Here is a 24,016-nt window from a genome sequence, read left to right on the forward strand (position 1 = left end):
CTGCCTATGGTATATGGAACAATCAGAATTTTAGTAGTTAATTGTATACACATAGCTACTTTAAAAAGACATGAAACCACAATAGAACAGATTTTTTTTGCAAGATGAGTAGGCTTTTATTTTCAAGTAAAATTAAATCCTAAAAATCAGCTTTAAGCAAAATACAGGAGATAGTATATCACTCAATTTTAGATTATTTTGAGTGGAAAACAACAACTGTAAAGAAATTAACACACTTACTCACTTATGTTTTCACAAAATTTCAATGGTTTTATTTCTAGACAAAAAGGCCTTTACTGTATTAGTACCCATAAACTTTCATAATCTGATTTTGTGTTCTGGATCAGTGGCTCTCAACCTTTCCAGGCTACTATGCCCCTTTCAGGAGTCTGATATGTCTTGTGTACCCCTAAGTTTCACCTCACTTAAAAACTACTTGTGACACTTGTATTTTTATGCCTGATTGTGTACGCAACACATTAAGGAATTTTTCAGTAACACTTTCTCATTTTTACCATATAATTATAAAATAAACCAATTGGAATATAAATACTGTACTTACATTTCAGTGTGTAGTACATAGAGCAGTATAAACAAGTCATTGTCTGTATGCAATTTTAGTTTGTACTGACTTCGCTAGTGCTTTTTATGTAGCCTGTTGTAAAATAAGGCAAATATCTAGAGGAGTTGATGTACCCCCTGGAAGACCTCTGAGTACCTACAGGGGTACACGTACCCCTCGTTGAGAACCACTGAGCTAGGACATACCAATTGTAATTAAAAGCATTTTTTTAAAATTTTACACATGGCAAGAAACATCTCACCATGTAAACTTTTGGATTAGTACCCTCAGCAAAATGGAGGCTGCTTTCACCACCCCACAAGCAGACACACTTTCAGTATAACATATCAGTGGCTTTAAAACTTTGCAGCATTTTTTCAAATCCATACCAGCAAAAACATATGAAGTTACAGAAGAATTATGTAAGACACAGAACATCAAAGAAATTTGTCCCGAAATCATCAGATGATTTCAGCCCCATTAGGAGGGAAAATATATTTGATTACACACCCCTGATAAAACTGTTCTTTTTACACTTTATACACACTTAGATTGTAAACACTTAGAAGTCCACAACAGCTGTTTCTAGCTGTTGAGTGTGCCTTTTCCAGTCACTCTTTATTGCAATAAAACATGTATATACATTTCTGTGTCATTTATCATAAAATCACTAAAAAAAAACAACCCATCATGGATTAAACATGTACTAGAATGGATAAACATGTCAAGAACCTGTCTGAAAAAGGGTAAAAAAATATTTTAAATGATGGAATATGCATTTAGAAATTTCTGATTCAATATGAATCACTTTAAAACTATTTTAAAAGCTATCTGGTAGCAGATTAGCGCCACATAATCCCCTCCCCAATTTTTTTTTTATACCATCACTTAAAAAAAGAACAATTTCTGAAGATTTGGCTGGTGCTAACATATCACTATACAAAACAAAAACAAAAACCAAAATTCAGCTCCCACAGAATCACTTTGTTTATAGAACAAAGTGCATACTAAATCCTCCAATTAAAAACCAGTAAAGTACTTGCAGCACTTTTTAACCCCCTTCCCACAGCAGGAAATTAATCCCTCCAGGGGGATGCAAACAAACTTCAAAGAGAAGATTATACCCAGACACTAGTACTGTACAATATAACGTTTATGGTTAAATTTGTTCATATTTTCTGACACTGGAAAAACAGATCAGATGTACAGGAACAAGGAGCAGTTATAAAATTAAACCCTTGCATTTATGTCAAATGGCAGAGATAGTGGATTATACAACAGTAGGACACACCAACACTGTACTCTACTTATAACTCTTTTGGACAGGACAAATAAATGGCAGAAAAAAGACAGTTATTTGCTCTTCATTGATTATAATTCATAATTTGGTATTTGTTGATTGGTGGTAACTGGAGATGAGTGGCTTCCTATTGGTACACTCCTAAAAATCCCAGCCACCTTCAGGCTCATTATAATCCACCAGCCTACATGTTTGCTCATGTCTGCTCACTCCAGGAACTACCTCAAGGAGATATTACTCCAGGAAGTGTTGACCAATCTCTCCTTTTCATATCACTTATCAGATGGCCTACCAGAGAATGACTTCATAAACAGAGTGCTATGAACTAGTTCCAAGATTAAGAATTTCAACTTGGCTTTCCCTGCCTGCTGTCAATCTTTCTTAAGTTAAAGAAAAAATAGTTAAATCATCTAAGTATATCTACGTCTGTGTTTTGATGATTATGGAATTTTTCTGAAATACTCATATGGATCATTTTTGCCTGAAGAATACTGCATGGAAAAAATTGCCTGGACTATTTGGACATGAAGTAATTTTTGATAATGAAAAGTCGCAATCAAACCGTTTTATAACTATTTTCTAGGTCTTATTACTTCTTTGAAAGGAAAATGTTGGAGGAAGGAGGAGAGTAGACTTGGCCAGTATATTAACAAGAGGAAAGAGAAAGCTGCCTTGTAGGAAATGCTATCCAGAAGGTCTGTAAAACCTTCAGTTTCTGCTTAAGTATTACTTGTAACAGCATCAGATAAAAAATGTTCATAGTTTGATGTTTACATTGATGGTGCCATTTTAATCTTCACAACATCCCTGTGAAGTAAACATTATCCCCAGTTTATGAGGCAAATTGAGGTAGAGAAGTTAAATGACTTGCCCAAGACCATGAATTGAGTAAAAGTCTGAATTAGAACTCAGGATTTCCTAACTCCTAATCCTGTTCTTAAAATTTTAGAGGATTCAATCCGTAAAATCAAAGACTAAAACTGTATACCGTAGTAACGTGCTCCCTTAAGTTTTTAGAAAACATTTTAGTGTTTGCATCACTATTGTAGATTATATTATATGATCTCTGAAAAGTTTGACATAAAAAGTAAAGTAGAATTCAAATGCAAAACAGTACCTGCTCCAATGCTGCTTGTCCCTGGACAGGTTACTTCAACATACACTTCAAATGTTGTTTCCGGGTTTTGTCTGAAACAGAATGACACATTACACACATTAACAACACTTTCAGAATATGGAGTTGAACAACAGGCTTGGGAAAAAACGCTTCTCAAGTGCACACAGACATTAACAATGGTGACTTCACAAATGTAAAATTTGCCATGCCAGATCTGATCAATGGTCCATCTCCCAGTACCCAGGGTTCCCACAGGTACATGTATTTTATTGTTTCACAAAGCATTTATAAAAGCAAAAAACAGATCATATTGTGCTTGATTTACTCTGCTGTTTTATATAATCAAATGAATAATGTATCTTAAGACGTCAATAATATCACATCTTTCCGCCTTACACACAAAGGTGGTATCGATTTCAACCATTATTTTAAAGTGGTGTTTTCAAAAGGTGCCTAAGGAAGTTAAGCAACTAACTCCCATTGAAAATCAATAGGAATTAGGCACGTAATTCCAGCAGGCAATCTAAACCCCAGTCTTAATACATAACTAGTCCACAACTCTAGCTATTAAAGAGATCCCATGTCTGCCAATCTGAAGGGATTATACTTTAGTAGAAAAGGAGAAAAAGATAAAACTGTATGCATTTTAAGAAAGCATAGCAGAGAACTCTGCTTATTTACTTGGATTGTAGCACTCCAGTTCCGGATCATAAGTAGTCAACATGATTATCAAGTGGAGATGTACAAAAGCAATTAACTGCAAATGCTGCTTATTCATCCCTTTTCCAGGACAAAACAAAAAGTCACCTGCTTCCACCATTTTCATTTCCAGAAAAGAAAACCAAACACCTTTTTCACGTAACTAAATTAAAAGCAGAGCGTTACACTACGGGAATGGGGAGAAGTTACCTAAATTCACATTCTGACACTATGGCCTTTGGTTTCAACCTCATGGTACCTATTCAGTCAGCAGAAAAAGCAGAATTCGAGATGGGGGAACTAAGGTCATTTTGTGCAGACATCTCTGAAAACATCTAAAGGAAAGAGTCACACTCAGTACAGAAAGTTAATTACAGAAGTTTTTAAAGAGATAACAGGAGCAGTAATGCAAATTCCTGTTTAATGACCTCTGTTGCCAATGGACTTGCCTTGCCTTCCTACACCTATCAATGGAGTTACTGTTTAATTATCATAACTATTTTCTAATTTGCTAATTCTATTTTCAATTTAGCTAAGTGTATCTTTTAATATTTCAAAAAGAGTTATAAGTAGCACATAACTGGAGAGAACAATTATGCTTTTTTTAAATTGAAAAAGCAAATCAAAACAAGGGGAAAATGAGGGGAAAAGAGAGAAGAAAATATGTATAAAAAACCCACCCAAAGTTCTTTCTCCAACTGGAAAAAACAGCGTAGGGTGGACATAACAGTCTCTCTGTCCAATTAGCAACTATAGCTGCAGTCTGACTAGTAAACAGTGAATTGGTAATGTCAAATTAGAACCTTGGCATATAGTCGGAGAGAGTCTTCATTTAATAATAGTATTTAAAATAGTCTACATAACCCACCACCTCTATTACATTGGTTCCAACCTGCACTAGGTCCAGAGGAGTAGGGAGGAACTCTATCATCTGAAGACTGGTTTGTTCTCCATTTCAATTCCATAGATTTAATTGGAGTTTAAATGCTGATGTGCTACAGACTGGGCAGAGAATCTTCCCATTTTGTTTGCTGTCTTAATACATTGCTAAGAAAATTTACTAACAGGCAAAGTTTTAACCCTAAAGGACTGAAAAGTGTGAAAAATTGAGAAAGCTGCCAAAAACATATGAAGTAAAGGCCTGGGGTTAATGGTGCGGCTATCGAACAACAGCCAAATCCCATTATGCATCTAAACATTAGTTCTAGGAAATAGACACCTGCAATTTCCCAGAGTCTTAACTTCTCACTGATGACAATATTTTGGGCATAAGCTTTCATGGGTAAAAAAAAAAAACAACTCTTCTTCAGATATTGTTTTTGTGGATACAGACTAACACGGCTACCCCCTGATACCTGAGGACTTACAACTAAAACACTTACTAATGTATCAGTTTGGACCAGACGCTACATGACTGCCAGAGTCTTCAGAGCTACTGGGAACCTTGGAAATGTTTCATAAACTTCCTAGGCCCATGTCCATTATGTATGCTTTCTTTATTATTATTCTTTCATACGGCTGGTATAGAACAGCAAGTACAATGTCACCTGAAATTGATCGAGCCAAATGGCTACCTCAGGAGTAGCAGAATTTATTGCAGTAATGCCTCCTTCATATTTATAAATTAGGCAGTAGGTAGTTTTCAGAGTAACAGCCGTGTTAGTCTGTCTTTGCAAAAAGAAAAGGAGTACTTGTGGCACCTTAGAGACTAACCAATTTATTTGAGCATGAGCTTTCATGAGCTACAGCGAAGTGAGCTGTAGCTCACGAAAGCTCATGCTCAAATAAATTGGTTAGTCTCTAAGGTGCCACAAGTACTCCTTTTCTTTTTGCAGTAGGTAGTGATATGTTCGATGGTCTGTCATAGGAACCCACACTCGCACACCAGGGAGCTAAGTTCCCTCTAAGCTGCGCGGCCGGGAAGCCACTCAGCAGGCTATCAAGTGTCTTGCACTTCAGGTGTCCCCTCCCCGACTGCAGTGCTGCTCCTGCCCTCTGCCTTGGAACCCCTGACCAGCTGCTTCCAGAAGCCTCCTGCTTGCTGTGCAGGGTGGGGAGAAGGCACTGATGTCAGGGTGTCGCCCTCCCCCAGCTCCTGTACCCATCACCACAGAGCGGGTGTGGAAGACACTACAGGGCATAGGATGGAGGTAGCTTGCTAGCAGCTGTTGCTGTCTCTGAACAAGCAGGCTTCAGATTGCTGGAGTGCGGATCTACTTTAAAGGGCAGCATACTTAAAGGGGCAGCGCTTGTCTGTCTCTGTCTCTCTCACACACACATACACAGTCTTTCATACTCACCTCCCAACCAGGGTGGATTTGATTTAAATCACCAGTCAGGAAGACTCTATTTACTCATGGATTTCTACATAAAAGTGCATTCTTGCTGGTTGTTATAACCTTAATACATATTCTTCACAACTCAGAGGTAGATGCAGGTTTCATTTTTCAAAGGTACATACTATACATTTTTCAAGTGACTTATTTTGAAAACTTTTCAGATTAATTTTACAGCTATATCAGAAAATGAATGATTGTTTGGTTATTTCATTTACCAAAGGTAATTGAAGCAGATTTTTATGAAGTCATTGGGTGGCGAACGATCTCCAATTCAACAGGTTAATCATTAATATTTGAAGGATTTTCTTGCCATGCTCTATTAAGAGGAGAACATCACCAGACAGACATTTAAATTGTTTTATTTCACTAAAACAACAATGTTATGTATTCTGGATTTTTTTCTTCAACAGCAAACATATAATATTTCAACAAAACAAGCGTATGAATTTTTGAATTTAGTTAAACATTTGAGTTGTTTAAAATCAGGTTTGTTTTTGTTAAAATTGTTTTTAATTAAAATAGTTAAATGAAATATTTTAAAAAAATTAAATCAACTATGTCAGCCAGGTCAACATGAGAAACTTAAAATATTGTCTTCTGCAGCTAACTCAGTCATCTTCACCTTCATTTTCCTGTTTGTTCATAATATGGAAAAGAAAAACAAGCTTTTTCAGGTCCCAAACGATTTCTCAATTTGGAATGAATTAGTCCAAAGGAAGAAAATATTCTACTGCTGTTAAAAGTGAGATTATCACTTCAACAAACTCTGAATCCAAGTGCTTAAGTGACCTCCACCAGTTCACTGGTTTGACTTTCTTTAAAACATCAACATACATATATTTCTTGAATGGTTCTTATTCCCAAACTGGGTCTCTTTTACAGCCTACTACCATTATAGTTTTCCCTTCTAGTGAGAGAATGGTATGGTAGATCTCAAATCAATGAAGGCTACACTCAGAAAGACCTCAAGACTTCTGGAATACGCTGCTCAAACAGTTTCACTTTTGTTTCTACTGCCTGTCCCTCCATTCTCACATTTATCTCCAGACGTCTTCTGCTTGTCAGATCTATTCCACCCCCAACAATCTTCTATTCATTGAACTTTTTGAAACTTTGCACTTTTAGAGAGAAGTGTAAGGGATTGACTCTGTGTACACAAATTTGCAGAGGGACAATAGGGTTGAAGTCTGTTATTTCTCACCACTATATAGTATTTATTTATTTTAAAACATTTTTGCTGTTAACAAGCATGTTATCTCTGGAGATACAAATCTACAGTTTGAGAACTGCAAAACTAAGCATCTCTGATGGTATCTTCTAGACTGAGCACTGAGTCCCATTGGGTAGATAGAACGATTAACCTCAATAATCTATACAGAAGCCCCTGGAGCCCCATAATATTGGGTCCCTAATCCATGCACTATTGGAACTCATTTACAAAACTTTTCTTAAACATTACATGAATATATTGTCTCATACTACAGAATTATAATTTATAATCCCTATTCTGTGATGAGATATCTTTGGGCTATAATGTATCTTAATTAAAACTATTTTTAGATAGGTTTTTTCCTCAAAAAGCATTTTATTTAAAAAAATCCAATTTAAATAAAGAAATCTGATTTTTATTATTATTTTTTTTAATCATTTATTTTTATCCACCCTGCTCTCAACATATATTTGTATTATTATCGTTGTTACTTGATACTTCTTTCAAAGTGTGTTGTTTTAATTTTTTGACTGGTCTATGCATTTCATAATTTTTATTTCTCTCTTACGCTTAAATTTAATTCTTTGAGTAGTGAGTTCTAAAATGCCTAACCTGTCCTCACTGGAGTAATTATCCCTATGGTAACATTTTAAAAATATATATTATATCCAGGTTTATTGTTCTTACTGGTGGCGCACATTACCTCAATATGGTGCACATAACAAAATTCACACATGGATGGAAGAAGTTAGAGGGAACACTGCCGGGGAGTCCTTGATTTTCTATTTGTGCATTAGTTGGGCCCTACCAAATTCATGGTCCATTCTGGTCAATTTCAGGGCCATGACATTTTAAAAATCATTTCATGATTTCAGCTATTTAAATCTGAAATTTCATGGTAGTGTAATTGTGAGGGTTCTGACCCAAAAAGGAGTTGTGAGGGGGTTGCAAGGTTATGGGGGGGGGGAGAGAGGTTGCAGTACTGCTACACTTACTTCTGCACTCCTGCTGGCGATGGCCCTGCCTTCAGAGCTGGGCAGCTGGAGAGCTGCGACTACTGGCCGGGAGCCCAGCTCTGAAGGCAGAACCACTGCCAGCAGCAGTGCAGAAATAAGGATGGCATGGTGTGGTATTGCCATCCTTACTTCTGCACTGCTGACTGCAGAGCTGAGCCCTTAGTCAGCAGCTGACACTCTCTGGCTGCCCAGCTCTGAAAGTAGCAGCGCAGAAGTAAAGGATGGCACGGTATAGTATTGCTACTCTTCTGCGCTGCTGCTGGCGGGGCACTGCCTTCAGAACTGTGCACCTGGCCAACAACTGCTGCTCTCCAGCCACCCAGCTCTGAAGACAATGCAGAATTAAGGGTGTCAATACGCAACCCCCCTAGAATAACCCCTCCCCCCGCAACTCCCTTTTGGGGAAGGACCCTCAATTTGAGAAACACTGGTCTCCCCCATGAAATCTGTATAGTTCAGGGTAAAAGCACACAAAAGACCAAATTTCATGGGGGAAACCAGATTTCAGTATCTGTGATGCGTTTTTCATGGCCATGAATTTGGTAGGGCCCTATGCATTAGATATTCGCATCTACCATGGTTGGTTTGAATTCAGTTCAGAGTTGACCAAGTCAAACCTAGGAATGTTCTGTGGGGGATCTGGCACAAGGTGCTTATTTTTTAAGTCTTGTTTAGCTCAATCTGCTTTCCAAGCCTCCTTCTGATCGTAGCCCAATTGCATGAAGCTTAACGAAGCCTTCCCAGAAAGGCTTGCGGGACTTAGGATGTTGCTTGATTTAGTTGGAGGCACGTCACTTATGTAAATATTTTAAAGGGTTGGTGCAAGTACAGAGCCTTGTGGTAGCCCGTTGTTTATGATACGGGGTGAGCTGGTCTTATTATTAGTAGGGGAAGCAAAAGTGGATGGGAACCTGGGAGGCAGTGACTATGAGATGGTCGAGTTCAGGATCCTGACACAGGGAAGAAAGGAAAGCAGCAGAATACGGACCCTGGACTTCAGAAAAGCAGACTTTGACTCCCTCAGGGAACTGATGGGAAGGATCCCCTGGGAGAATAACATGAGGGGGAAAGGTTTCAGAGTAGAAAGTAGAAAGTTTCAGAGTGGAAAGGAGTCCAGGAGAGCTGGCTGTATTTTAAAGAATCCTTATTGAGGTTACAGGGACAAACCATCCTGATGTGTAGAAAGAATAGTAAATATGGCAGGCGACCAGCTTGGCTTAACAGTGAAATCCTTGCTGATCTTAAACACAAAAAGGAAGCTTACAAGAAGTGGAAGATTGGACAAATGACCAGGGAAGAGTATAAAAATATTGCTCGGGCATGCAGGAGTGAAATCAGGAAGGCCAAATCACACCTGGAGTTGTAGCTAGCAAGAGATCTTAAGAGTAACAAGAAGGGTTTCTTCAGGTATGTTAGCAACAAGAAGAAAGTCACGGAAAGTGTGGGCCCCTTACTGAATGAGGGAGGCAACCTCGTGACAGAGGATGTGGAAAGAGCTAATGTACTCAATGGTTTTTTTGCCTCTGTCTTCACGAACAAGGTCAACTCCCAGACTACTGCACTGGGCAGCACAGCATGGGGAGGAGGTGACCAGCCCTCTGTGGAGAAAGAAGTGGTTCGGGACTATTTAGAAAAGCTGGACGAGCACAAGTCCATGGGGCCAGATGCGCTGCATCCGAGAGTGCTAAAGGAGTTGGCGGATGTGATTGCAGAGCCATTGGCCATTATTTTTGAAAACTCGTGGCGATCGGGGGAAGTCCCGGACGACTGGAAAAAGGCTAATGTAGTGCCCATCTTTAAAAAAGGGAAGAAGGAGGATCCTGGGAACTACAGGCCAGTCAGCCTCACCTCAGTCCCTGGAAAAATCATGGAGCAGGTCCTCAAGGAATCAATTCTGAAGCACTCAGAGGAGAGGAAAGTGATCAGGAACAGTCAGCATGGATTCACCAAGGGAAAGTCATGCCTGACTAATCTAATTGCCTTCTGTGACGAGATAACTGGCTCTGTGGATGAGGGGCAAGCAGTGGACGTGTTGTTCCTTGACTTTAGCAAAGCTTTTGACACGGTCTCCCACAGTATTCTTGTGAGCAAGTTAAAGAAGTATGGGCTGGATGAATGGACTATAAGGTGGATAGAAAGTTGGCTAGATTGTCAGGCTCAACGGGTAGTGATCAATGGCTCCATGTCTAGTTGGCAGCCGATATCAAGTGGAGTGCCCCAAGGGTTGGTCCTGGGGCCGGTTTTGTTCAATATCTTCATAAATGATCTGGAGGATGGTGTGGATTGCACCCTCAGCAAGTTTGCAGATGACACTAAACTGGGAGGAGAGGTAGATACGCTGGAGGGTAGGGATAGGATATAGAAGGCCCTAGACAAATTAGAAGATTGGGCCAAAAGAAATCTGATGAGGTTCAACAAGGACAAATGCAGAGTCCTGCACTTAGGACGGAAGAATCCCATGCACCGCTACAGACTAGGGACCGAATGGCTAGGCAGCAGTTCTGCAGAAAGGGACCTAGGGGTTACAGTGGACGAGAAGCTGGATATGAGTCAACAGTATGCCCTTGTTGCCAAGAAGGCCGATGGCATTTTGGGATGTATAAGTAGGGGCATTGCCAGCAGATCAAGGGACGTGATCGTTCCCCTCTATTCGACATTGGTGAGGCCTCATCTGGAGTACTGTGTCCAGTTTTGGGCCCCACACGACAAGAAGGATGTGGAAAAATTGGAAAGAGTCCAGTGGAGGGCAACAAAAATTATTAGGGGACTGGAACACATGACTTATGAGGAGAGGCTGAGGGAACTGGGAGTGTTTAGTCTGCAGAAGAGAAGAATGAGGGGGGATTTAATAGCTGCTTTCAACTACCTGAAAGGGGGTTCCAAAGAGGATGGCTCTAGACTGTTCTCAGTGGTAGCAGATGACAGAACAAGGAGTAATGGTCTCAAGTTGCAGTGGGGGAGGTTTAGGTTGGATATTAGGAAAAACTTTTTTACTAGGAGGGTGGTGAAACACTGGAATGCGTTACCTTGGGAGGTGATAGAATCTCCTTCCTTAGAAGTTTTTAAGGTCAGGCTTGACAAAGCCCTGGCTGGGACGATTTAGTTGGGGATTGGTCCTGCTTTGAGCAGGGGGTTGGACTAGATGACCTCCTGAGAATTCTATGATTCTATTACCAAGGTACACCTGTAGGCGTCTATTATCACGGTCCACAGCAGGTAAAGTGTTTGGTAGCAAGGTATAATTTTAGCAAGTTTCAGCATCAGGCCCTTAATCCATACAGTATCATACGCAGATGACAGGTCAACAAATACTGTGCCAGTCTTTAGGGGTTTTTTTTGATAGCCAGCTTCAATGTGAGTTGTAAGTGCCAGAACTTGGTCACAACAACTACGTTTTGGCCGTAAGTCTGCCTGTTCAACAAGAATAATTGGCTCAATAAAAGGGTGTATTCTTTTGAGGATGATACGTTCAAGAAGTTTATAGGTCATACATAGTAAAGAAATTGGCCTATAGCTTCTTGCTTCATCAGGCGGCTTTCCAGGCTTTTGAATGGCAATTACCATTGCCTCATGCCATATTTCTGGGATCCATACGGACCTTAAGGTAGCTCAGTACAATGTTGCTAGCCAGTGGAGTCCTTTGAGGCCAAGATGCTTTATTAATGAAGAGGAACTCTACTGGTCTGGAATTCTTTGTGGAAGCGTGGGAAGGGGAGTTATCACAGCCCTTAAAAGAACCCCAATGACAGCACATTATGGAATGTTAAAAATGCTTCTATGGATCTCAAGCTATGCCTGATATACTGCAAAAGTTTCTATTTTAAATGTACTGGAAGACAGAGAGGTTGTGCAAGATGGGGGCCCTGTCCTCTGATGTTTGTTGGCACTGTAACAAAGAAAGAGGAACTCTGATGCATATGCTATGGGACTGTCCAGCAGCCAAGCAGCTGTGGAGAGAGGTGGGCATGAGTGAAAATGGTGCTGAGCTTCAGCAACCAAACATCAGATGAAAATTATATCCTAGGTTATGTACCTACTACGCTGAGTTTAATCCACCACAAAGACTTAAGTTTCTTGACAGCGACATGATTTTACAAAAATGGAGGAGTAGGGCTTATATCCAGAATAAAACAGTGGTATTCAGACCTGTCTAAGTTACCAGCAAAAGAAAAAAATAGCTTACCAAAAGAGAGAACAATTTTATTAAATCAAGGAAATTGGTCTCCATCTCTTGATACATTTGGATAAAGTCTGCTTCACTCAAATACTGCCAGACTTCCATTCCACCTGACTTCTCTCTTTCCCCTCCCTTGTCATGCTCCACAACCCTCTCCTATATTTTTGCCTATTTGTATTTGTCTTTTGATTATCATTATTGTTACCTCCACTCTAGCATGTTATATCTGTGTAATATTGTCTGATTTTGTATTGTCTGGTCTTGCAGCTTTGACAAGTTGTAAAGTTGCATGATTTTATTCAATATCCTGTGAGATGTGCAGTATTCGGTAACATATACAAGCTGTAAAATGTTTACCTTTCTTGTATTTGTTTCTTTTATAAAAATTAGTTACAAAAAAAATCACAAAAAAACAAACCAGGATCAAAAATGGACTGCAGTTGTGCTATATTTACAGTTCTGTCGGGCACTATATTTACGATCTTATCGTGCCATTTGGCACTGACAGCATTGTTCAGAATTCAGTTTTCTTAAATGCAACATGCCATTAGTCCCAGATTGATTTCCATTTTAGCAGCCACCTTCTGTTTTTATCTATATTAATAAGTTATGAGAAATTTAAAGCTGACAAGGGAGTATAAATATTTGCAAAAAAAATTGCATGACTATTGCAACTAGGGGTCTCTGTTAGAGTATGCTCCAAATTAAAAGATTGTTAGCTACAGAATAGGCTGAGGATGTACGATGAACAACAATATGAGATTCCATTATCCATTTCACATGGTAATATTTCATTCCCCTTTGACATATACTGCTGCGGTATTATCTTACCTTGCTTATTCCTACCTTTAGTTTTAGCACGTTTCCTTAATTAAAGTTTATACTGTAACTGTAAAAAATATTTGACATTTTATAACATAATACCAACAGAGTTTTTGCTATTTTAAGGGCTATGTTTAAGTCTTTTGGTGAAAACATTGCTTTACACAGCTGGCAAATAAGTACTATACATTGATACTTTCAGACAAAGCAGCATTAAATTTTACTTTTTAACATTCCATGACAAGCGTCCATTGATTTCTGTGAACAGTGAAATTAAAGTAGTTTTGCCAAGTCGGAAAGTTAGTATCAAAGAGTACATTCTAACCCTCAACAAGCTAACACCTCAGCAGGAGAATGAAGTCATTGTTGGGACTTGCTGAACATTTTATAACTTTTTGTGGAATTAAGGGAACAAGTGCTTCCAAGACTTCACATAGTTCACATAGGAACTTAGCAAATATAACGTAAACATGCTATATGCACATTTGGCAGACACTACTGTGCATCACTTATTGTTTAAAACTACACTCATCTGATGCCAGGTGCTCATTGAATCCAGACTCTACCCATGCTTTTAGTAATCAGAAAGTTTGCCAGATCAAGAATACAGCAGACCTTCACTAGTTTGTATTAAGTATTGGGAGAACCAAGACTGATTACAAAACTTTATGAATTAGCAAGTAAGAACACAAATATGATTAGAAACATCAAGGACACAGCAACACAAAACTCACTTGGTTCGCTGACTCTGACTATTGTTCAGTTTGAAGAAGGAATTGCAGTAAATTTTAGAAAAGTAGAGTCTTGTAATACCCATATTAACATACTCCGATGTTTTCTAAGGATGGGTGTTAAGATTTGCTTAAAAGAAATTTCATGCAGGAAAAGAGCTATTCTTGAGACAACTCACTCCAAGAGAAAATTAAGTTTATCTTTAAAATAATGTATTTATGCACCTTTTAAAGGCAAAATTCTGAGGTATGCCAATTGCAAATGAAGATTTATGCAAAAAGAAACCAGATGAGATTCTTCCCACTGAAGTCAGAAATTTAGAAAGTATACAAATTCTTCTGGACTCTGGGAGTTATTTAATATCATTATTTGAATTCTATTAGTTTGCTTACTGATATAACATTTTTCTACTGATAAAAAAAAAACATTAGGACAGGTAGCCCAAGAGGACATAGATGCCTTCCCTCCCGCCTGGCCATGTGGCCTTGGGGAAAAACTACAGAGAGGAGCCAGTCAGAGAAACTCCTGTCAGAAAGAGTAGAAGCAGCCAAAGCAGGGACTGCAGCAATGGGGGGAAAAGGTAAAATGGGGCCCAGCCAGGGCCACCCCTTCCTCTCACAGACCCCTGGACCCACAAATGTGCAGGGAAGAGACCACCTTTACTCTGGGGGCACTAAGACCCAGGTGGTGCCTCACCTCCCCCACCCCCGCAATGAGGCCTTGGGATAAACGTGCAGAAAGAAGTCAAGCAGAGACTCCAACTGGTAGAAGCAGAAGCAAGGACCCTCTGGACATTCAGGATATGTCTACATTGCATAAGGAGATCCACAGCAGCAAGTCTCCAGCCCTGCATCAACTGACTCGGGCTCATACTATGGGGCTAAAAATTCCAAATTGGGCTGAAGCCCATACTCAGAGACCCAGAGGTCTCAAAGCCGGGACTCCAGCCAGAGCCAAAATGTCTACACAGCTATCTTTAGCCCTGCGGCACAAGCCCACAAACTCAAGTCAGTTGACCCAGGCTCTGAGATTCACTGCCACTGGTTTTTGGGATTTTTTTTTTTTTGGTTGGTTGGTTGGTTGGTTTTTTTCAGTGTAGATGTACCCATATAGAACTTTCTACAGTGTTTATTGGACTGTCTCTACCCTGTGCTGATTGGTTGTTTGGTCCAATTCTCTCCCTCCCTCTCCTTCAGTCTCTTGAGTCCATCTTCACTCCACACATGCCTCTTATCCCCCTTCTCCTGTGCCCCATCCTTCTTCCCTTTTCTTTCCATTTAACTTATCTCCTCCTTAAGTACAAACACACATAAACAAACCCAAAACAAAAAATGTGGAACTAACATGATGTTTGCTGCCATCACATTGTTCACTCTGTTTGTGTTATACCGCTTCTCCAAACCTGCGACTGTCTTGTCCATTTAGATAATAAATTCTTCAGGGCAAGGACCATCTGCTACTTTGTGTTTGTACAGTGCCAAGCACAATGGGGGGCCCATTCTGGGTTGGCCTTAGACACTACTGTACATGATAAATAACACTGGGAAATAGTCTATTTAATCTAAAAATGGAATTTTCAAAGAAGCCTAATACAGTTAGGCATCCAACTCCAATTGAAATTCAACAGGATTTGGATGCCTAATTCCCTTAGGCTCATTGGAAAGTTCACCCACAGACTTTAAAGTCAAGTGAAATATAGAAATTTAACTTTTTATCGATATATGCATTTCCTTTATACTGCCTGGTGTTTTCTCTCAAGAACAGTGGTTTTCAACCTTTTTTCATTTGCGAATGGAGGTGCGGATCCTTTTGGAAATCTTAGATATATGTAGTCTGTGGACCCCCAGGGATCCGCAGACCACAGGTTGAAAACCACTGGTCTAGAATGATATTAGGACTCATTTGTATAGTGCTCTTCATGTTAATGGTCTCAGAGCAAATGACATATATAGGAATCTTTTCACACATAATTGAAATGCAGTCAACTCTGGAATAGAATGCAACATGGATTTTACAGCACAAAGCAATGCTATGCAACAGTTTAGGATGGACATGACAATGAAATGTGAATAACTTTCCTCTTTTCAAAGGAGTAACAACTACAGTAATGAGAGTAAAACATTCCTTATTAGTAAAATCTGCTGAGACTTGGTAGCATTCAGACTGCTTTGCACTAAACCCCTTTCAGAGTAACTACATTCATTCCAGCACACTGTGACCTGCACCACTGTATGAAATGCTCTGCATGAAGCCTAACCAGTATTTTATCAGTACTACCACCTCCTTTTATTTATTTATAGTGTATTTCCAGATCAAGGAAACCAGACATCCAGTGTGCCTTCTTTCCTGCAGCTACACATGGGCTGAAAGCTTACAGGATTTTTGGCAACTTTCAAATCCCTTTCATGTCAGTTTGCTGCAGCTACTGATCATTTTGCAGATATTTCCTCTTTGTAATTTTTCACTCAATGCCTCATTACTGTATATTTATCTAAAATATAACTGAAGTGCATGCCCAGGTAAAAAGTTATTTTCATGCTGCATAGTCTACCCTATTTACTGGTCTATTAGTTAGAGCAGGGAACTGAGAGGTTAGGACTCCCGGGTTCTGCTCCTGGCCATATCACTTACTGGTGATGACCTTGAACAAATCACCTTGCCTCTAAATGCCTCACTTTGCCCATGTATGAAATAGGCATAGTATCAGCTTACATGGATTCTTTCGGTAAGGAGATAATTGTAAATATAATTGGAAGGTGCTTTAAAATTCTTGATGAAAGACCCTTTAGAAGTAAAAAAAAATTGATTTGTTTTGTGTTCAGTGGAGTTTGACATTAACTTATTTTTGCTTTGCTGTTGGACACCTGCAGGACTCTAGAATCCGTGTTTGCCAATTACTGCTATCCAGCCAAAAGGGAAAAATTCCAACATTGCTTGCAACCCAGCAAGCAAACTATTTTATTTTTAAATATCTCAACAACAGAATTGTAAATTTAAAAGTAATGTAAAGCATAGAACAGCCTTGAAAAATTGTACTCATCCATTTCCCTGGTGGCATTAAATCCTTCTTGCCTCTGCCAACAGACAAATGATTATAATTTTTTGCATTTTCATTATGATCAGAGCTTGGGAAACCCACATGCCCGTCGCAAGTATGATTCTTTCCCAAAAGCTTCTGCAAAACCTAAGCCTTCAACTTTTTTTAAATTACGTATCTAGCCCTTTCAGTTATGAAGGCACTCTTCCAAACATGAGCTGAGTACAAGCTGATATCAAGCTGCCATCCAAAGTCAGCAGATAAGCAAGCCACAACAGAGTGAAAAATGAGCATTTTTCATCATTGTTATTTGAAACCGTGAAGGCAAAAGTAATAATGACAAAAACCTAGCAATTTCTGCTGATGCTAAGGAAAGCTAGGAGTTGTAGGAGAGGCACTGGAGTTACAACTGTCTCAAACAACAGATGCTGGTGGAAGGGTAAGGAAGAATCTTACCCTCATCACAGCAACTTACAGGCAACTAGTTAAGGGTAAAGTAGTAGAGACCCTCCATCCACTCTCACAGAACACAAGAGACTGAGTGGGGGAGAGAGAAAGCTCCTTCTTCCTTACAGCAGCAAGAGGAGGGTTGGGGTAGGGATGGGGGCTTCGAATTTATCACACAGCTCCTACTCAAAGGCTGATACAGAAACAAAGTCCAGGGATAAGACCCTCATGGGAATCCTTGTATCCTGAGCATGGTGAGGTTGATTTCTCCCCTGGATATTGCCCCTGGACAGTGGACATCCCCACCACACAGCATGCATATCAAAAGGTTTGGCCAACTGTTTCCTTTATAGGTTTTGCCCCGCTTACATCATCTACTCCTCCTTTTGGACCAACCTCTCTTCCTCTCTATATAAATAGGAGTTTGAAAATGACCCAATTTATAAATGTCTTGATTACATCTTCCTCTTTCACACACACAGTCACCACAACCACTATCAAATTGCAGTGTAATTTCCTGCTGAGTCTCTGGACCTTCATTTGAATTACATTACACTAACCGCATTGAGTCCTCAGAAAATTTCTCCTGAACTAAGAAAGATTAATAAGTATTTGTCAATGCTTCAGCAGCTATTATCACTTACTGCAGCACCATCAGATGCATCTCATCTGAGCCATCCTCCCCACTCCCACTTCCATACATCCTTTCAATACAATAGATTGTTACATCTACACCTACTGCTTCACCTCCCATGTCACATTTGGTTTAGGAATTGAATAACTTTCTTATTTTGTAAAAGCAGATACAAAATAACTGAAAGCTCAAGAACTTGTCTCTCTCACCAACAAAAATTGGTCCAATAAAAGATATTACCTCACCCACCTTGACTTTCTGATAAAGCATATGTTCAAATTTAATCTCCTGTCTCTTTGGCCAGATATTAAAGACCTTGTAACATTCCCTTGGCCTTTATTACCCAGTCTTAACTGCAACAACCAAAACAACTAAGAAAAAATCTTTAGGCTAACTAACACTTATGGATATTAAATCCCTTGTTCTGGAAAATTTAGATCAACTTTAATTCATTTATTTTATCATGCATTACACTGAACAATTGTAATTCAAGGATATGATAAAAATTCTTAGTCCAGAACTCTAACATTCCACAACTATTATAAATTCTTATAGGCAACATGTCCTTATGGCAACTTCAGTGCACCCAAGCTCATACTGGGAAGGAACATTTTAACTTTGAAAAGGAGAGAAGATTATTAGGATCTGATACTGATTCCCTCTGGAGCCTGCCACAAGTCATTTAACATCTACACTTCAATTGCCCCTTCTGTAAAAAAAAGAATAGTACTTAGCTACCTAAACAAAGGGGTCATGAAAATAAATTAATACTGATGACAAGAGCTGTGTAAGTGCCAAATACTTTTAATAATTGGCTTCTTAGCTCCACATGGTCAGAGGTGCGCACACAAATTATTGACTGTTTACTAGTAGTGTACCACTGCATTTTCATTTATTTTTAATTAGCATTCCTATCTATGACACTCACTCAGGTACCAGATTTTGACTCCAGTATCCACTAAAATCCATTATAAGCAATTTCACTAACTTCTAAAATTCTTCATAACCAAAAATAGTTCTAAAGCAAAGCATTAAGAATCTTTGACTGTTAAATGTTCTGAGTTATTTAAGGCCAGTTTTCACAAAAAGTCTAATACCATTTAATTCCGTTTATCACACCCTCTCCCATGCTTTTACTTCTGAAGGCATTAGTTGTTGGCACTTTCACAGATAAGTTTATTTCCATTATTGTATCCTATTGTACATAAGTTACTTTTCTAGAGGACATATTTGGACAATAGTTGATTCCAATTAATTTTCTCCAAATGTTCATTAAGTCACCCTCTTACAGTTCAATCATTTATGCTGAAAAATAACAATTACATAGAATCATAGAATATCAGGATTGGAAGGGACCTCAGGAGGTCATCTAGTCCAACCCCCTGCTCCAAGCAGGACCAATTCCCAGTTAAATCATCCCAGCCAGGGCTTTGTCAAGCCTGACCTTAAAAACCTCTAAGGAAGGAGATTCTACCACCTCCCTAGGTAACGCATTCCAGTGTTTCACCACCCTCTTAGTGAAAAAGTTTTTCCTAATATCCAATCTAAACCTCCCCCACTGCAACTTGAGACCATTACTCCTCGTTCTGTCATCTGCTACCATTGAGAACAGTCTAGAGCCATCCTCTTTGGAACCCCCTTTCAGGTAGTTGAAAGCAGCTATCAAATCCCCCCTCATTCTTCTCTTCTGCAGGCTAAACAATCCCAGCTCCCTCAGCCTCTCCTCATAACTCATGTGTTCCAGTCCCCTAATCATTTTTGTTGCCCTTCGCTGGACTCTCTCCAATTTATCCACATCCTTCTTGAAGTGTGGGGCCCAAAACTGGACACAGTACTCCAGATGAGGCCTCACCAATGTCGAATAGAGGGGAACGATCACGTCCCTCGATCTGCTCGCTATGCCCCTACTTATACATCCCAAAATGCCATTGGCCTTCTTGGCAACAAGGGCACACTGCTGACTCATATCCAGCTTCTCGTCCACTGTCACCCCTAGGTCCTTTTCTGCAGAACTGCTGCCTAGCCATTCGGTCCCTAGTCTGTAGCTGTGCATCAGGACATCATGTTTCAAATATCATAATACAGTACTGTATTTTATCACAATTTTTTATTTGAATTAACGGATGTAAACCTCCAATTTGTATATTCATAACAGTCCATGCATTGGTTCCCACCAACATGTAAAAAGAAAGTTGCTTACAAAAAAGCAACCTGCCATAGTGATTCTGCAATTTAGGATCAGGGTCAAGGTCAAAGCACTTAAAACCCCTGAACTGATTCTCTTTAAAAAGGTTCTCTTACCTGCATACTTATTTTGAGGGATATCAACAGGATATGGAACTAGTTAGACTTCAGTTTCTCTTTTAGTCTTTCATCTCACTCAACACTGCCTTTTGCTATTGTAGAACACTTTGCATCTACCCACCTACAGTGTCCCATATTACTTCCTATTGCTTCTAGCCTCTCTACCAACTTTATGTCCTGGAATTTTCAGGTCAGACAAAAAACAACTCTAGTGCAAGTTTATTTCATTTAGTAAAGTAATTGTTTCCTAAATATCTTGTTCCTGCATGGTTTGGGAACCAATTCTGTTTCTTGCTGAATAACATTCCTGCTAGCTTACAGTCCATTGAACATTTATTGGTCTCCTTCACATTCCTCCTTACTCTATCCACTGGTTACACAAAAATTACACACTATTCTGTGCAAACTGTCTGCTCCTGTGCTATTCAGGTACAACACATCGTTACTCCAGCTATATTTAATATGCTCTTCTTTCACCCAAATCCTACGCTTTCTATTGAACTTTCTATAGAAAGCCAACTATTTACCACTATAAGTCTGAACATACAAGTTTTAATGACTAACTGGTAGTAAACTCAAAAGAACTACTTTACATCCTTTTTCACTTCACAATCAAGAACTATCCAAACCGCAGCCTAAAAATCCTCACCATTTTCCTAAAGCAATACTGCACATGTGGGCAGGAAATCCAAAACTGCCATCTGACACAATCAATTAATTTTCTTTTTTGTTTAGTTAATTTCAGATCCTAGAAAAGAAATGAATACATCACTGGCTGTTTCCTTGCAGGTAAAGTATCTTCAATTACATCCTCCTGACATAAAATGCTTTCAAAAGAGATGCTCACAACTCAAACCAAATAGAGATCCTGAACAGAGAAATTTTTGCATTTCAGAAAATTAAAGACACCCATAGAAAATTGTCTGCAAACATTCCCACTAATTTAATAAACAACTAATCCGTTTTCCTTTGTGAGGAAAGATCTACTGGGAAGAAGATGGGGAATGGGCAGGTAGAGAGAAGAAAAAGAAACTGAGGTAGGAGTTGGAGCTACTTTAGATTTTCAAAAAAAAAGAAGGTTTCAGAGTAACAGCCGTGCTGAACACTTTTGAAGGATGGTAGCAATTTGTAAGGTACTTCAATTAACTTATTTTTTCTGCAGAGAACTGGTAATAAATCTGTGGGAACGTAAACAGAAAAGAAGACTTGCAAAACTGTGCAGAAACAACAATCCCTGCTGTCTGATTAACAAGGTTAGTTTCTCTAGCAATGCAAAAGGTGAACGCTACTTCAGTGAGTATGTTTAACAAAAAATCTTTGGGTGACTTATACAGCCTGCTGTGTAGCAACCAGACTTACCAAGTCTCATGCATTTGGATGGAGATTCCTTCATTCTGCATTCATTTTAAGACCATTTTTAAAGTTTCTCCTTATTTTATTTGGGCACTCTTGACAATTTTTGTAAAATACAGTAAAGAGACCTCTCAGTTACCCCCAACATCAAATCAATTCATCCAGCAACAATATTAGCTAAATACAGTATTAACCTCCCCAGAAAATTTCCCCAGAGTACTATACTATACCATCAATACCCAGCCATACCCCTCACCTACATCTCCTTATGGGTGAGGGAGAAGTGGGCCTTGCAGGACACCTTGAATACTGACAAACTTGAGTTGTTGCTTTCCCACTTGGTCTGGGAGTCCCAAAGGCCATGGGGTCATAACAGAATGTGCTGTTATCCACCCTTCTCTCGTATCAGTGGGGTCGCAGTTCAGACACCTGTGTCTACTGCAAATCCAACAATATTTCCTTCAGACAAGTAGGTGCTAACCCATTATAAATCAAAAACAAAATCTTAAAATCAACCCAGAAATCAATGGGCAGTCAGAGAGGCTTGCAGAGCACAGGTTCAATATGCATGCAGAAGGAAACCTCACTTAAGCAAGTCACCAAACTCTGTACCAGCTGAAGTTTCTGAATATATTTAACATGCAGTCCTATGTAGAACATATTGCAGTACCTAATCTTGACGTAACAGAAACATGGATGAAAATTGCAATATGTATCCACAAGAATGGGTACAACCTCCTAGCTGCCCATAGATCAAAAATAGCTGACCAGTCTGTAGCTGCTACCTGATGTTTGCACATGCTAAACAAGATGAATGGCAAATTAGAACCCTATGCAACTGAACAGGAAAGTGCCCTGAGAGAGGAACAGCAATCGCCCAGAGTGCTCTGCAGAGTAAAAACAGAGCCACCTGATCAGCCCCATTCACCAATATTACTGTACACAAATATATCAGCACCCTCTGGATGAAAACAGGTTTCTCATGCACAGATCTGGTTCTCAGACATTTATGATCTTAACTTTTCTAAAAATCTCAGTGCAGTCACTTACTTGGTTGTTTTAATCTGACAACCCTGAATATGAAAGCACGGCTTACCCAGCTAGCACCTCTGGCAGGGCCCCCATCTTAATGGGATCTGCTGTATGCAGAGGAGAGATAGCAGCAGTTTCAACCCATTACTCCCCACAACCTCGATCCCCCCTTCCCTTAAAGTCCCCTCCCTCACTTTATCCATACTCACTCCTCTCATTTTTCTAGGCCTGCTGGCTGAGGACTCAATCCTTCCTTCAAGCCTTGACTAGAGACACCCACCCTAAGCAAGGAGGATAGAGGCCTCTTGTCACCAGCTACCCTCTTCATCCCAGCACGTGAACAGCGAGGGGTTGCCCCCCTGAGGGCATCCCCGACTCAGACAGCCCTGTCCCCCAGGCCTGCAAACGGACAGATTTCTCCCCCCCCCCCCTCAGTGCCTGGCCCTACACACCCACCATTCTGAGCCCGGCAGGGAAGGGGCCATCCTTCAGGCAGGGCACAAAGGGTATGTGGTGATGGAGGAAGCTCCCCTCCCCTAGGCCCTGCGAGCTGGGCAAGGAGGCTTCCCCCTTTGCCCTCCTCTCCCCTAACCTGGGGCCTGCAGGCTAGCACTGGGGCTCCCCCGCCGCCCTCTCTTTGGGCCTGCAGGCTGGGCTGAGGGGCTCCCCCATTCTCCTCTGCCCTGCCTTGAGAGACCCAGCAGCTGGGCTGAGGGGCTCCCCCGAGCACTCACTTGATCCTGGATCCCATGGTCGCTGGGGGGCCGCATGGGCCCGGGGCGGGGGTGGAGGGGCTCGGTGGGCTGTGCTCTCTCCTCCGCCTGCCCCTCAGACTCACTCCATCCCAGCCAGCGCCAGGGTCGCCCAGGCAGAGTCACAGAGCGGCGCAAAGGCTGCTGGGAGCTGTAGTACGGCCTCGGCCCGGCCCGCCGGGGCAGCGGGCGGACTTGGCGGCCTGGCTCGCCGCCGCGCCCGTGTTGTCATAGCAACGCGGAGCAAGAGCGCGCGCAGCGTTCAAGCGCATTCAACGTTTCCTGAGGGGAAAGAGGAACCTGCCCCCTCCCCCCAACTTAAACACGGGGCGTCCCCTTCAGAGAGCCCTGCCAGAGACTCATAAAGAGGGACCGGGATACCTCCCCGCAAGACACCACATAACCCGACCTACCTCCCCATACTCCATAGACGGGGCCAGGACCACCACCACCTTTCGGCTCCTGGCAGCGACCCTCCCCTAG

At 40.5% G+C, this 24,016-nt stretch overlaps 1 protein-coding gene across 3 annotated transcripts in view; it reads right to left on the bottom strand.

The window, feature by feature from the left end:
* DENND1A (DENN domain containing 1A) overlaps window positions 1–23,705 on the bottom strand; it is a 421,747-nt gene extending 398,042 nt beyond the window's left edge. The window contains exons 1-2 of one of the 3 annotated variants that reach the window (XM_084650295.1): window positions 23,516–23,705; window positions 2,980–3,050 (exon numbers count right to left, since the gene is read on the bottom strand). In XM_084650295.1, the coding sequence (XP_084506421.1) occupies window positions 2,980–3,050; window positions 23,516–23,532 (88 nt within the window). In that variant the 5' untranslated portion in view covers window positions 23,533–23,705. The remainder of the gene's footprint in view (window positions 1–2,979; window positions 3,051–23,515) is intronic. The other 2 variants (XM_084650293.1, XM_084650294.1) reach the window with 2 other exon arrangements.
* Between the last annotated feature and the right edge of the window lie 311 nt (window positions 23,706–24,016).

Source organism: Lepidochelys olivacea (genome assembly GCF_965140295.1).
Source record: "Lepidochelys olivacea isolate rLepOli2 genome assembly, chromosome: 16".
NCBI classification, from domain to species: domain Eukaryota; kingdom Metazoa; phylum Chordata; order Testudines; family Cheloniidae; genus Lepidochelys; species Lepidochelys olivacea.